Below are 16,026 nucleotides of genomic sequence, written 5' to 3' on the forward strand. Positions count from 1 at the left end.
GCAATGTACAGTGGTTTCAAAATTGGATACATGATTCTTCTTTCTCCATTGTGGGAATTTAATTTTGTTTATAATTGTTTCTTTTTCAGTTAAATCAGCCAGATGTTTTGATACAAGTGCTGGACATTATTAAAAACAGTTGTAAGTTCACTGACTGCCTTTGATGATTTTAAGGTTTGACTATTAAAACTACTGTGGTTTGTGAAGATAGTGGGGATATTGGGTGGAGCCACACAGCGAGCCTCCACGTGCTGAATTCCTGATTGCAGCCTTGCAGTTGTGTCAAGCGGAAGCTGAGTGCTTCTTCACTGGCAGACAAAAATAAACCCTATATTTAAGCAGTTCCTCATGGCAAGTTGCAGCATGGCATTGAACAGAGGTCTGGATTTAGGTTACCAATGCCCTCTTGTGTTTCAAAGGGAGCATAGTGCAAGGTAGACTTAAATGATACAAGGAGATTTGCAATCAAGAAATAAAGCTAATTGTATGATACTAATTTGATAACATAATCACGTAATATTCAGTAATTTCTGTCAACATCAACAAGAGTTTCCAAACCTACTTACATACAAAATAAAATGAGTTTATATAATTATCCGCAATCGTGTGCTCTTCATTAATTCTGATTATAGGCATGTGGTAGAGGTTGGTCTCTCATTTCTTTTCAGCATATATTCAGATAGTGCAGATCACATACGTAAAGATTGTAGTGATTATCAAACTAAATGGGCATGTTCTCACTGGAAAAGAGGAGGTTGAGCAATTATTTTATTGCTGTTTTGATGATTCTAATGGGACTGGATAATGTAGATCATGTCAAACTAATTCACCGTGTCCTGAACAGAACCAGAGGAAATGGCCTGCACGTGAAGGAGGGTAAATTGAAAAATAATCTGCAGGAGTAATATTTCAGTGAACAAGTGGTCAATATAGGAAACAGGCTCCTTAAGGAGATGATGGAAGCAGTTAGTATTGATTCATTCAAATGCAAATTAGATGGATTTCTTTTTCAGAAAATAACATTTTGAGATACACAGTATATGAGTAATTTAAGACTTGACCTATTGTAAATGTAGCATGCTTGAGAGGAACAGGTGACTTTGGGCCTATGGTTCCCAAAGCTGTCCACCACTGGGTTTTTCTCGCGTCGTGTCTGGGTCTGCTGTAGACTAATTTATTACTATTAGTCAACAACTCCATTATCGTTGCGACTACAAGGATGGCAGAAGGCAAACTAGATGGACCTTGGTCTTTTTCTGTATAGCAATTTCTATGTTCCTAAATAGTCTGCTGTTTTTATTAAAAAAATAGAATCATTTAACATTTAGATCTTGCATCAGTTAAACTTAATTTTAAACTTCCAGTACTATAACCAACTTTCATATTGGAAAGATATAACATCAATTATTTATAAGTAATTGTTTAACTCATGCAGAATTTCTCCTTGCATTTGTCCTTAATATTTTTAAAACTTTACCTTCCAGCTTTATATTCAGAAGTCGAGTCTGATTTCCATGCCAAAGTTCCAATTATCTACTGCAGGGATATAAAAAGGTTTGTGTTTGCTTCAATTATGGGAAAACACTTATTTTATTCTTTTCTGAATGTTCATGGAAGCTTCTTGCATTTAATTTAGAATGTAGGGAAAATACAGCATGAGAAATGCCGTGATTTGGTTTTTGTTTGACTCTTGGAGTGCTCAGAATGACTTACACAAGTCATGCAAGATCCATTCAGATAAAGGGTTTCCACCTGAACAATTACCTTTCGTTTCTCTCTAGACCTATTTATTTCCAACATTTTCTCTTGTTTTCATTACAGATTTTCAGCTTTCAGTTTTTTAAACCTCTAGGATATATTTTGTATCACATAATTGTGCATACTTATTCTCTTTATGCAGTGAGTATATCATTTGCAACAAAAAGTCTTTAACCTGAAGGTGTTGCTTTAATTATAATAAGTAATCTGTAGACTTATTTGCACCTTTCTCTGAAAGTCAATGGCCAACGTTGAAAATCCAAGTTGACAAGCATATAAATACTCTGAAGCGCCCTGAAAATTGTTGAGGAGAGGCAAACATTACTTTCTATGTTGCCATTTAAATTAAAACGTATTATACTGAACACACCACAAGAGCAGGAAGTTCATAAACAACTCGAGTCACACCTATCCCAATGGCTTTTTAAAAATTCATTCACGGGAGGTGGGTGTCGCTAGCGAGGCCAGCATTTATTGCCCATCACTAATTGCTCTTGAGAAGGTGATGGTGAGCTGCCGCCTTGAACCGCTGCAGTCAGTGTGTTGAAGGTACTCCCACAGTGCTGTTAGGGAGGAAGTTCCAGGATTTTGAACCAGCGAGGTTGAAGCAACAGCTATATATTTCCAAGTCAGGTTGGTGTGTGACTTGGAGGGGAACTTGGAGGTGATGGTGTTCCCATACACCTGCTGCCCTTGTCCTTCTAGATAGTAGTCGCGGGTTTGGGAGGAGAATCTAAAACTAGGAGGCATAGTCTCCGGATAAGGGGTCGGCTATTTAAGACTGAGACGAAGAGCAATTTCTCCACGCAGAGGGTTGCGAATCTTTGGAATTCTCTACCCCAAAGGGCTGTGGATGCTGAATCATTGAGTATATTCAAGGCTGAGATGTAGATTTTTGGACTCTGGGAATCAAAGGATATGGGGATCAGATGAGAAAGTGGAGTTGAGGTCAAACATCAGCCATGATCATAGTGAATGGCAGAGCAAGCTCGAGGGGCCGTATGGACTACTCATCCTAATTCTTATGTTCTTAGAAGCCTTGGCAAGTTGTTGCAGTATATCTTGTAAATGGTACACACTGCAGCCCTGGTGCGCTGGTGGTGGAGGAAGTGACTGCATAGGGTGATGGATGGGGTGCCAATCAAATGGGCTGATTTGTCCTGGATGGTGTCAAGCTTCTTAATTGTTGTTGGAGCTGCACTCATCCAGGCATGTGGGGAGTATTCCAACACGCTCCTGACTTGGGCCTTGTAGATGGTGGAAAGGCTTTGTGGAGTCAGAAGGTGAGACATTCACCGCAGAATACCCAGCCTCGGACCTGCTCTTGTAGCCACAGTATTTATGTGGCTGATCCAGTTAAGTTTCTGGTCAATGGTGACCACCAGGATGTTGATGGTGGGGGATTTGGCGATGGTAATGCCGTTGAATGTCAAGGGGCGGTGGTTAGACTTTCTCTTGTCGGAGATGGTCATTGCCTGGCACTTGTGTGGCATGAATCCACTTATCAGCCCTGGCCTGAATGTTGTCCAGGTCTTACTGCATGCGGGCATGGACTGCTTCATTATCTGAGGAGTTACGAATGAAACTGAACACTCCAGTCATTAGCAAACATCCCCACTTCTGACCTTATGATGGAGTGAAGGTCATTGATAAAGCAGCTAAAGATGGTTGAGCCTAGATTACTGCCATGAGGAACTCCTGCAACAATGTCCTGGGCTGAGATGATTGGCCGCCAATAACCACAACCATCTTTCCTTGTGCTAGGTATCACTTGCCCAGTGGAGAGTTTTCCCCCTGATTCCCATTGACTTCAATTTTACAAGGGCTCCTTGATGCCACACTCGGTCAAATGATGCCTTGATGTCAAGGGCAGTCACTCTTACCTCACCTCTGGAATTCAGCTCTTTTGTCCATGTTTGGACCGAGGCTGTAATGAGGTCTGGAGCCAAGTGGTCCTGGTGGAACCCAAACTGAACATCGCTGAACAGGTTATTGGTGAGTAAGTGCCGCTTGATAGCACTGTTGACGACACCTTCCATCACTTTGCTGATGCTTGAAAGTAAACTGATGGGACGGTAAATGTCCTGCTTTTTGTGGACAGGACATACCTAGACAGTTTTCCACATTGTCGGGTAGATGCCAGTGTTGTAGCTGTACTGGAACATCTTGGCTAGAGACATAGCTAATTCTGGAGCACAAGTCTTCAACAGGACAGCCGGGGAGGCGATAGGTGGTAATCAGCAGGCGATTTCCTTGTCTGTAAAACACAGTGCCACCACCTCTGGTGAGTCTGCCTGCCGAAGGGTCAGGACATACCGAGGGATGGCGATGGAGGAATCTGGGACATATGATTCTATGAGTATGACTATGTTAGGCTGTTGCTTGACTAGTCTGTGGGACAGCTCTATCAATTTTGGCACAAGCCCAGATGTTAATGAGGAGGATTTTGCAGGGTCGACTAGGCTGGGCCTTTGTCGTATCCAAATCTGATGCCTAGGTTGATGGCATGTGATCGCTCCAGTTTTATTCTTATACTTTGTCATAGCAGTTTGGTACAATTGAGTGGCTTGCTTAGGCCATTTCAGGGAGCAGTGAAGAGTCAACCACATTTCTATGGATCTGGAGTCACATATAGGCCAGACTGGGTAAGGACTGCAGATTTTTTTCCCTAAAGGACATTAGTGAACTAGCTGGGTTTTTACGATAGTCCGGTAGTTACATGGTCACCAATACTAGCTTTTTATTCAAGGCTTCATGGAAAATAATGGCTCATTGGAGGCTTAAAACCCTGAGTTCAAACCATAGATATAATGTAAACATGTCTAAACTGTGCTCAATCTATACTCAGTTCATTGTAGCTTGGATCTAAACTTGTTGGCTCAGTGGTAACACTCTTGCCACTTGTGTCGGAAAGTTCTGGCTCTAAGTCCCACTCCAGAGGCTTGAGCATATAATCCAGGTTGACACTTGAGTACAATATTAAGAGAATTTCTTTCGGAGGTATCTTCAGATGAGACTTTAAACCGAGGCCCTGTCTGTCTCCTCAGGCGGACGTAAAAGATCCCATATACTCTATTTGAAGAAGGACAGGAGAGTTCTCCGTGTCCTGGCCAAAATGTATCCCTCAACTAACACTAACAAAGCAGATTATTTGGTCATCATCTTGTTGCTGTTTGTGGGACCTTGCAGTGCGCAAATTGGCTGTGGCGTTTCCCTACATTCCAACAGTGACTGCACTTCAAAAGTACTTAATTGGCTGTGAAGCACTTTGGAACCTCCTAAGGTCATAAAAGGCACTATATAAATAAGAACATGAGAAATAGCAGCAGGAGTAGGTGATTCGGCCCCTCGAGCCTGCTCCGCCATTCAGTCAGGTCATGGCAGATCTTCTACCTCAACTCCACTTTTTCCTGCACTATCCCCATATCCCTTGATTCCCTTAATATACAAATATCTATCAATCTCTGCCTTAACTATACACAACAACTGAGCATCCACAGCCCTCTGGGGTAGAGATTCCAAAGATTCACAACCCTCTAAGTGAAGAACTTTCTCCTCATCTCAGTCCTAAATGGCTGACCCCTTATTCTGAGACTGTGACCCTTGGTTCTAGACTCCCCAGCCAGGGGAAACATCCTTCCTGCATCTACCCTGTCAAGCCCTGTAAGAATTTTGAATGTTTCAATGAGATCACCTCTCATTCTTCTAAACTCTAGAAAATATAGACCTAGTCTACAAAATCTCTCCTCGTAGGACAATCCCTCCATCCCAGGAATCAGTCTGGTGAACCTTCGTTGCACTCCTTCTATGGCAAGAATATCCTTCCTTAGGTAAGGAGACCAAAACTACAGTAATGAAGTAGTACTAGGTAAAATAATGGGACTAAAGGCGGAAAGGTCCCCTGGACCTGCTGGCTTACATCCTAGGGTCTGAAAGAGAAGTGGCAGCAGCGATAGTGGATGCATTGGTTGTAATCAACCAAAATTCCCTGGATTCTGGGCCGATCCCGGCGGATTGGAAAACTGCAAATGTAATGCCCCTATTTAAAAAAGGAGGCAGACAAAGTAGGAAACTATAGACCAGTTAGCCTAACATCTGTCATTGGGAAAATGCTGGAGTCCATTATTAAGGAAGCAGTAGCGGGACATTTGGAAAAGCATGATTCAATCAAGCAGAGTCAACATGGATATAAAAGGGAAATCGTGTTTGACAAATTTGCTAGAGTTCTTTGAGGATGGATAAGGGGGAACCAGTGTATATGGTGTATTTGGATTTCCAGAAGGCATTCGATAAGGTTCCACATAAGAGGTTACTGCACAAGATAAAAGCTCACAGGATTGGGGGTAATAAATTAGCATGGATAGAGGATTGGCTAACTAATAGAAAACAGAGTGTCGGGATAAATGGGTCATTTTCCGGTTGGCAAACAGTGGCTAGTGTGATGCCGCAGGGATTGGTGCGGGGTCCTCAACTATTTACAGTCTATGGGCTCAATTTTCCCCAAAATATTTTTTTGACGTACTTGAAGAGTTACGCCCGATGTTTTGGGACCCAAGTGCACCAAAAAAAAAGTGTTGTAAGTTTCCCCGTTGCATCTCTTCATTTTGACGTGGCCTAACCCTACCTTTAGTTTTGGGACTGGAGCTTTGATCTGCGCCAAAAAGATCGGGCTGCCATGGTAACCAGGGACACAATGCAAGCTGAGCTCTCCCTCTCTCTCTCTCTCTCTCTGGCCTTTATTGCAAGGGGGATAGAATATAAAAGCAGTGAGGTCCTGCTACAACTGCACAAGATATTGGTGAGGCCACACCTGGAGTACTGCGTACAGTTTTGGTCTCCGCATTTAAGGAAGGATATACTTGCATTGGAGGCTGTTCAGAGTAGGTTCACTAGCTTGATTCCGGTGATGAGGGGGTTGACTTGTGAGGATAGCTTGAGTAGGTTAGACCTATACACATTGGAGATCAGAAGAATGAGAGGTGATCTTATTGAAAGTTACAAGATAATGAACGGGCTCGACAAGGTGGATGCAGAGAGGATATTTCCACTCATAGGGAAAACTAAAACTAGGGGACATAGTCTTAGAATAAGGGGCCGCCCATTTAAAACTGAGATGAGGAGAAATTTCTTCTCTCAGAGGATTGTAAATCTATGAAATTCTCTGCCCCTAAGAGCTGTGGAGGCTGGGTCATTGAATATATTTAAGGTGGAGATAGACAAATTTTTGAGCAATAAGGGAGTAAAGGGTTATGGGGAGCGGGCAGGGATGTGGAGCTGAGTCCATGATCAGATCGTCCATGATCAGATCAGCCATGATCTTATTGAATGGCGGAGCAGGCTCGAGTGGCCAAATGGCGTACGCCTGCTCCTATTTCTTATGTTCTTATGTAATACTCCAGGTGTGGTCTTACCAGGGCCCTATATAATTGCAGTAAGACATCTTTATTCTTATCGTCAAATCCTCTTGAAATAAAGGCCAACATACCATTTGCTTTCTTAATTGCTTGCTATACCTGCATGTTAACTTTCAGTGATTCGTGTACAAGAACACCAACATTTCCCAATCTCTCACCATTTAAAAAATACTCTGCTTTTCTATTTTTCCTGCCAAAGTGGATAACTTCACATTTCTCCACATTATATTCCATTTGCCATGTTCTTGCCCACTCGCTTAGTCTGTCTATATCCCCTTGAAGTCTCTTTGCATGCTCCTCACAATTCACATTCCCACATAGCTTTGTATCATCAGCAAACTTGAATATATTACGTTTGGTCCCCTCAACCAAATCATTGATATAGATTGTGAATAGCTGAGCCTCGAGTACTGATCCTGCGGTACCCCACTAGTTACAGCCTGCCAACCCGAAAATAACCCGTTTATTCCTACTCTTTGTTTTCTGTCTGTTAACCAGTCTTTCAGCCCAGGATAGGAGCGGCACCGGGGGCAGAGGCGGGGAGTCATTCAGCCCGGGATAGGAGCGGCATCTCCTAATGTGAAGAGGCTTGGGTCAAAAACAGAAAGGCGCTTGTGCAAGTTGCTGTTGTTATTTATACCATGAACTGCCCAGAGGCAATCGAGGACGATGGAAAGCAGTTCCTTCAAATTAAACATAGAGCTCAGTGAAATAACTAACAGCAGTTGTGTCTGTTTATTCTTGCTGTAATGGCACGGCACCGGCATCGGAGGCGGGGGTGGGGGGTGGGGTGGGGGGCCTGTCGGCCCGGAATAGGAGTGGCACCGAGGCTCTACAATTTTTTATGTCTTGTGTATGTTTCACATTTCAGCCTCAGCCCTTCAATGTGTCCCTTGTTACACTGGCAACCTCAGTTTCTTGGTGCAGACCTTAAGTTCCACCCACAGAGCTTAAGGACAATCTGCGCCGCACCAAATTTAACATTTATTACAGCGAAACTTGCAATTTTTTTTGGCACAGTCACCACTAAAAAATTGGAGGTACCTCTACTACTGCGCCAAAATTGGCAATGTGGAAATTTGGCCCCATAGAATGGTTACATCACAGAAGGAGGTCATTCAGCCCATCGAGCCTGTGCCGGCTCTCTGTAAGAGCATTTCAGCTAGTCTCACTCCCCCACTCTTTCCCCGTAGCCCTGCAAATCTTTTTCCTTCAGGTACTTATCCAATTCCCTTTCGAAAGTCACAATTGAATCTGGCCTCCACCACCCTTTCAGGCAGTGAATTCCAGATCCTAACCACTCGCTGCGTAAAAAAGTCTTTCCTCGTGTAACCTTTTGTTCTTCTGCCAATCATCTTAAATATGTGTCCTCTGGTTCTCGACCCTTTGCCAATGGGAACAGTTTCTCTCTACTCTGTCTAGACCCCTCATGATTTTGAACACCTCTATCAAATCTCCTCAACATTCTCTGCTCTAAGGAGAACAGCCCCAACTTCTCCAGTCTATCCACATAATTGAAGTCCCACATCCCTGGAACCATTCTTGTAAATCTTTTCTCACCCTCTCTAAGGCCTTCACATCCTTCCTAAAGTGCGGTGCCCAGAATTGGACACACTACTCCAGTTGAGGCCGAACCAGTGTCTTATAAAGGTTCATCATAACTTCCTTGCTTTTGTACTCTATGCCTCTATTTATGAAACCCAGAATCCCGTATGCTTTTTTAACTGCCTTCTAAACCTGTCCTGTCACCTTCAACAATTTGTGCACATATACCCCCAGATCTCTCTGTTCCTGCACCCTCTTTAGAATTGTACCCTTTAGTTTATATTATCGCTCCTCGTTTTTCCTACCAAAATCTATCACTTCGCACTTTTCTGCGTTAAATTTAATCTGGCACGTGTCTGCCCATTCCACCAGCCTGTCTGTCTTCTTGAAGTCGATCACTATCCTCCTCACTGTTCACTATACTTCCAAGCTTTGTGTCATCTGCAAATTTTGAAATTGTGTCCTGTACACGCAAGTCATTAATATATATCAAGAATATGAGGTAATGCATTTGGGGAGGTCTAACAAGGCAAGGGAATACACATTAAGTGGTATGCACTGAAAAGTGTAGAGGAATAAAGGGACCTTGGAGTGCAGGTCCACAGATCCCTAAAGGTAGCAAGCAAGGTAGATAAGGGGGTTAAGAAGGCATATGGAATACTTGCCTTTATTAGTCAAGGCATGGAATACAAGAGCAAGGAGGTTATGCTTGAACTGTATAATACACTGGTTAGGCTGCAGCTGGAGTACTGTTCTGGTCACCACATTACAGGAAAGATGTGATTGCACTGGAAAGGGTGCAGAGGAGATTTACAAGAATGTTGCCTGGATTGGAGAATTTTGGCTATGAGGAAAGATTGGAGATGCTGGGTCTGTTTTCTTTGGAACAGAGGAGGCTGAGTGGGAGACCTTATTGAGGTGTATAAAATTATGAGGGGCCTGGATAGAGTGGATAGGAAAGATCTGTTTCCCTTGGCAGAGGGGTCAACAACCAGGGGACATAGATTTAAAGTAATTGGGGAGGAGATATGACAGGAAATTTCTTCACCCAGAGGGTAGTTGGGGTCTGGAACTCACTGCCTGAAAGGGTGGTACCTTCTCCACATTTAAAAAAATACTTGGATGTGCACTTAAAGTGCCATAACCTACAGGGCTACGGATCAACAGCTGGAAAGTGGGATTAGGCTGGATAGCTCTTGGTCGGCCGGCGCAGACACGATGGGCTAAAATGGCCTCCTTCCCTGATGTAAATTTCAATGATTCTATGAAATGCAGTGGTCCTAGTACCAATCCCTGTGCAAATTCCTCCAGTCCGAAAAACAACCATGCACCACTACTCTCTCTTTCCTGTCACTTAGCCAATTTTGTATTCATCCTGCCTTTTATTCCATGGGCTTCAACTTTGCTGGCAAGCCTATTATGTGGCACTTTATCAAATGCCTTTTGGAAGTCCATGCACACCACATCAACCGCATTGCCCTCATCAACCCTCTTGTTACCTCATTAAAAAAACTCAATCAAATTAGTTAAAACACAATTTGCTTTTAACAAATCCATGCTGGCTTTCCTTAATTAATCCATATTTCTCCAAGTGACTTTTAATTTTGTCCTGGATTATAGTTTTTAAAAGCTTCCCCACTACTGAGGTTAAACTGACTGGCCTATAGTTGCTGGGTTTATCCTTGCACCCTTTTTTTGAACAAGGGTGTAACATTTGCAATTCTCCAGTCCTCTGGTACCAGCCCCGTATCCAAGGAGGATTGGAAGATTATGGCCAGTACCTCCACAATTTCCACCTTTACTCCCTCAGCATCCTAGAATGCATCCCATGACGACTTTTAAATACAGCCAGCTTTTCTAGTACCTCCTCCTTATCAATTTTTATCCCATCCAGTATCTTAAACTACCTCCTCTTTCACTGATTTTGGCAGCATCTTCTTCCTTGATAAAGACAGATGCAAAGTACTCATTTAGTACCTCAGCCATGCCCTCTGCCTCCATGCATAGGTCTCCATTTTGGTCCCTAGTTGGCCCCACCCTTCTTACTACCCGTTTACTATTTATATGCCTATAGAAGACCTTTGGATTCCCTTTTAAGTTAGCTGCAAATCTATTTCCATACTCCCTTTGCCCCTCTTATTTCCTTTTTCACATTCCCTCTGAACTTTTTATATTCAGCCTGGTTCTCAGTTGTATTCTCAACCTGACATCTGTCATACGCCCCCTTTTTCTGCTTCATCTTTCTCTTTCTTTCGTCATCCGGGCAGCTCTGACTTTGGTTGCCCTACCTTTCCCCCTCGTGGGAATGTACCTCGACTATACCTGAACCATCTCCTCTTTAAAGGCAGCCCATTGTTCGATTACAGTTTTGCCTGCCAATCTTTGATTCCAATTTGCCTGGGCCAGATCCATTCTCAACCCACTGAAATTGAGTTTCCTACAATTAAATATTTTTACTCTAGATTGCTCCCTGTGTTTTTCCATAGCTAGTCTAAGCGTTATGATACTGTGATCACTGTTCCCGAAATGTTTCCCCACCGACACATGCTCTAATTGACCCACCTCATTCCCCATAGAAACATAAAAAATAGGTGCAGGAATAGGCCATTCAGCCCTTCGAGCCTGCACCACCATTCAATATGATCATGGCTGATCATGCAACTTCAGTACCCCATTCCTGCTTTCACTCCACACCCCTTGATCCCTTTAGCCGTAAGGGCCACATCTAACTTCCTTTTGAACATATCTAACGAACTGGCCTCAACAACTTTCTGTGGTAGAGAATTCCACAGGTTCACAATTCTCTGAGTGAAGATGTTTCTCCTCATCTCGGTCCTAGATGGCTTACCCCTTATCCTTAGACTGTGACCCCCTGGTTCTGGACTTCCCCAGCATCGGGAACATTCTTCTTGCATCTAACCTGTCCAATCCCGTCAGAATTTTATATGTTTCTATGAGATCCCTTCTCATTCTTCTAAATTCCAGTGAATATAAGCCTAGTCGATCCAGTCTTTCTTCATGTCAGTCCTGCCATCCCGGGAATCAGTCTGGTGAATCTTTGCTTCCCTCCCTCAATAGCATGAATGTCCTTCCTCAGATTAGGAGACCAAAACTATACACAATATTCAAGGTGTGGCCTCACCAAGGCCCTGTATAACTGCAGTAAGACCTCCCTGCTCCTATACTCAAATCCTCTCGCTATGAAGGCCAAAATGCCATTTGCTGCCTTCACTGCCTGCTGTACCTGCATGCCAACTTTCAATGACTGATGTACCATGACACCCAGGTCTCGTTGCACCTCCCCTTTTCCTAATCTGTTACCATTCAGATAATATTCTGCCTTCCTGTTTTTGCCACTAAAGTGGATAACCTCACATTTATCTACATTATACTGCATCTGCCATGCATTTGTCCACTCACCTAACCTGTCCAAGTCACCCTGCAGCTTCTTAGCATCCTCCTCACAGCTCACACTTGCACCCAGCTTAGTGTAATCTGCAAACTTGGAGATATTACATTCAATTCCTTCGTCTAAATCATTAATGTATATTGTAAATAGCTGGGGTCCCAGCACTGAACCTTGCTATACCCCACTAGTCACTGCCTGCTATTCTGAGAAGGACCCGTTTAGTCCTACTCTTTGCTTCCTGTTTGCCAACCAGTTCTCTATCCACATCAATACATTACCGCCAATACCATGTGCTTTAATTTTGCACACTAATCTCTTGTGTGGTACCTTGTCAAAAGCCTTTTGAAAGTCCACATCCACTGGTTCTCCCTTGTCCACTCTACTAGTTACATCCTCAAAAAATTCTAGAAGATTTGTCAAGCATGATTTCCCTTTCATAAATCCATGCTGACTTGGACCGATCCTGTCACTGCTTTCCAAATGCGCTGCTATTACATCTTTAATAATTGATTCCAACATTTTCCCCACTACCGATGTCAGGCTAACCGGTCTATAATTCCCTGTTTTCTCTCTCCCTCCTCTTTTAAAAAGTGGGGTTACATTAGCTACCCTCCAATCCATAGGAACTGATCCAGAGTCTATAGAATGTTGGAAAATGGCCACCAATGCATCCACTATTTCTAGGGCCATTTCCTTAAGAACTGCGGGATGCAGACTATCAGGTTCTGGGGATTTATCGGCCTTCAATCCCATCAATTTCCCTAACACAATTTGCTGACTAATAAGGATTTCCTTCAGTTCCTCCTTCTCGCTAGACCCTCAGTCTCCTAGTATTTCCGGAAGGTTATTTGTATCTTCCTTAGTGAAGACAGAACCAAAGTATTTGTTCAATTGGTCTGCCATTTCTTTCTTCCCCATTATAAATTCACCTGATTCTGACTGCAAGGAACCTATATTTGTCTTCCCTAATCTTTTTCTCTTCACATATCTATAGAAGCTTTTACAGTCAGTTTTTATGTTCCCTACAAGCTTACTCTCATACTCTATTTTTCCCCCTCCTCATTAAACCCTTTGTCCTCCTCTGTTGAATTCTACATTTCTCCCAGTCCTCAGGTTTGCTGCATTTTCTGGTCAATTTATAAGCCTCTTTCTTGTATTTAACACTATCCCTAATTTCCCTTGTTAGCCACCTTCCCCGTTTTATTTTTACGCCAGTCAGGGATGTACAATTGGTGAAGTTCATCCATGTGATCTATAAATGTCTGCCATTGTCTATCCACCGACAACCCTTTAAGTATCATTCGCCAGTCTATCCTAGCCAATTCACGTCTCATACCATCGAAGTTACCTTTCTTGAAGTTCAGGACCATAGGGCCCAATTTTGGCCATGACTTGCATCACTTTTTTTGGAGTAAGTTGTTTTTTCTGGCGTAAGTTTAAAAAATGCCATCTTCCCCCAAAATTTGCTCCAAAGTAAGTCAGTTAGGTACGATTTTTTTTTAGGTCAGTTTTTTTTTTTAAAAAGTTCCCAGACGCTTATGCCAGTTTTGGCCATTTATGCCACTTTGGCCAGCAAAAACATACTCCAAATCGACTCAAGGTCAGCGTATGTGGCCAGCTCTGAAAAACCTTGCGGGCAGTGAAGAAAAAGCAGCGCACATTCGGCAGACATTAGGGCAAGGATAGGGGAGGGAAGGAAACTGGAGAGGATCTCAACAACCAAGCACCAAACATTGCAAGGAAAAGCTCAAACAATTAAAATACGAATAAAAATGAAATAATTCCTACCGGAGAAATGCGAGCTGTTGGCCGCGATGTCACGGACGGGGGTGCAGGGGTAGCCAGTGAGAGAGAGAGAGAGAGAGAGATATGCTGGTATACAAAGCACTCTTTCTCTCTCCCCACCCCCCCCTCCCCCAATAAACACTCTTTCTCCTCCCTTCCCCCCCATACACTCTTCCTCTACGCCGCCGCACCCCCCCCCCAATCAAAACTCCGAAGCACACACAACCACTAAATAAAACCGAAGTCCTACCTCGCCCGGGAACTCAGCGGGCCAGTCGGCCAGTGCGGCAGGCCACTCGGCCGGGGATGGGGTGTGGCAAGATCAGGCGTCCCTTCGGCCGGGGATCGGGATTGTGAGCATCGGGTCCTGCTCACAGCCCGCAGGACACGCTGGGAGGGCAGGAGCATGCGCGCAGCCTTCACTGATCATGCACGCAGATGCCAGCTGTGCTTTCTGCGCTGCCTGTTGCTCCGCTCCCCCCTTCAGTCTGCACGCCACGTCACGACTCCGGGGACTCAGAAGAATGGCCAGGGTGGAGACCCTTTTTTCCAGCGCCTTTTCCAGCGCGCAGTTGGCGCGCTTCAGGTCAGTGCGCCGAAAAAATGGCTTGGGCAATGTTGGGCCCCTAGTCTCTGAATTAACTGTGTCACTCTCCATCTTAATGAAGAATTCTACCATATTATGGTCACTCTTCCCCAAGGGGCCTGGCACAACAAGATTGCTAATTAATCCTCTCTCATTACACAACACCCAGTCTAGGATGGCCAGCTCTCTAGTTGGTTCCTCGACATATTGGTCTAGAAAACCATCCCTTATACACTCCAGGAAATCCTCCTCCACAGTATTGCTACCAGTTTGGTTAGCCCAATCTATATGTAGATTAAAGTCACCCATGGTAACTGCTGTACCTTTATTGCACGCATCCCTAATTTCCTGTTTGATGCCATCCCCAACCTCACTATTACTGTTTGGTGGTCTGTACACAACTGCCACTCGTGTTTTCTGCCCTTTGGTATTCCGCAGCTTTACCAATACAGATTCCACTTCCCAGAACCAGATCCAGCAATGCCTCCTTCCTCGTTGGGCTGGAAACGCACTGATCAAGAAAGTTTTCCCCCTCTCTGCCCTTTATACTATTACTATCCCAGTCTATATTAGGATAGTTGAAGACCCCCATTATCACTACTTGCACCTCTCTAATTTCCCTGGAAATTTGCTCCTCTATCTCCTTCCCACTAGTTGGCAGCCTATAGAATACACCTCGTAGTGTAATGGCACCTCTATTGTTTCTCAACTCTAACCAAATAGATTCTGTCCTTGACCCTCCAGGACATCCCCTCTCTTCAGTGCTGTAATATTCTCCTTAATCAATGCTGCCACCCCACCTCCTTTCCTTCCCTATATTTCCTGAACACCTTATATCCAGGAATATTTAGTACCCAATCCTGCCATTTTTGAGCCAGGTCTCCGTTATTGTCCTTTCCTTTGTACTATCACACATCTTTTTCTTACAGGTTTAGCCCCATGCTCCAAACAGCAACCCTATTGTTAGCCATGCAACTTTTTTTTTTCTCCTCTTCACCCCTCATTGAATGCTCACGTCCAAATTGCCTGGTTCATAGTAGGGAGTATGATAGCCGAAGCCACAATCATCTCCCTCTATGAAGAACATTATTATAGGGGGTGCAATAAATGGAATTTACTTGCAGGCCATTTTTTTCTTACTCTCCCAATTCTCAACTGTGCCTGGTAGATCTGTCCTCTGGAAAAATGCCCATATCCAGGACTGGGATTCAAACTTATGTTGCTGGTTAAAAATATAACAATTGGATTTTAGCTTCTAGGCCATGATGATGATAAAAATAGTTTATTCTTTTAAATGCAAAATTCTATAGAAGATGTTTCAGACTTTTGTATTCTCTTCACCTGCAGTGCTCTGATTTGTAAAGTCAGTGCAGGGAATGATGTGGCCTGCCTTACTACTAATCTATTGGCAGCATTCGTCAAACTGGAGCCCCGACTGATCCCACTAGTTCTAGCATTTCGGTGCTGGGCAAGGGTGAGTATTTTCCTTCTGAATGAAATGTTTTGACCTTAATCATGATGGAGATGAA

At 43.6% G+C, this 16,026-nt stretch overlaps 1 protein-coding gene across 4 annotated transcripts in view; it reads left to right on the forward strand.

Moving 5' to 3' along the window:
- tut4 (terminal uridylyl transferase 4) overlaps window positions 1–16,026 on the forward strand; it is a 121,147-nt gene that overhangs the window by 24,715 nt on the left and 80,406 nt on the right. For all 4 annotated transcript variants that reach the window (XM_070886858.1, XM_070886860.1, XM_070886861.1 and 1 more), the window contains 3 exons: window positions 90–141; window positions 1,485–1,554; window positions 15,845–15,971. In XM_070886858.1, coding sequence (XP_070742959.1) covers window positions 90–141; window positions 1,485–1,554; window positions 15,845–15,971 — 249 coding nt within the window. The remainder of the gene's footprint in view (window positions 1–89; window positions 142–1,484; window positions 1,555–15,844; window positions 15,972–16,026) is intronic.

This window comes from Pristiophorus japonicus, chromosome 8, assembly GCF_044704955.1.
Source record: "Pristiophorus japonicus isolate sPriJap1 chromosome 8, sPriJap1.hap1, whole genome shotgun sequence".
In the NCBI taxonomy this organism is placed as follows: Eukaryota; Metazoa; Chordata; class Chondrichthyes; family Pristiophoridae; genus Pristiophorus; species Pristiophorus japonicus.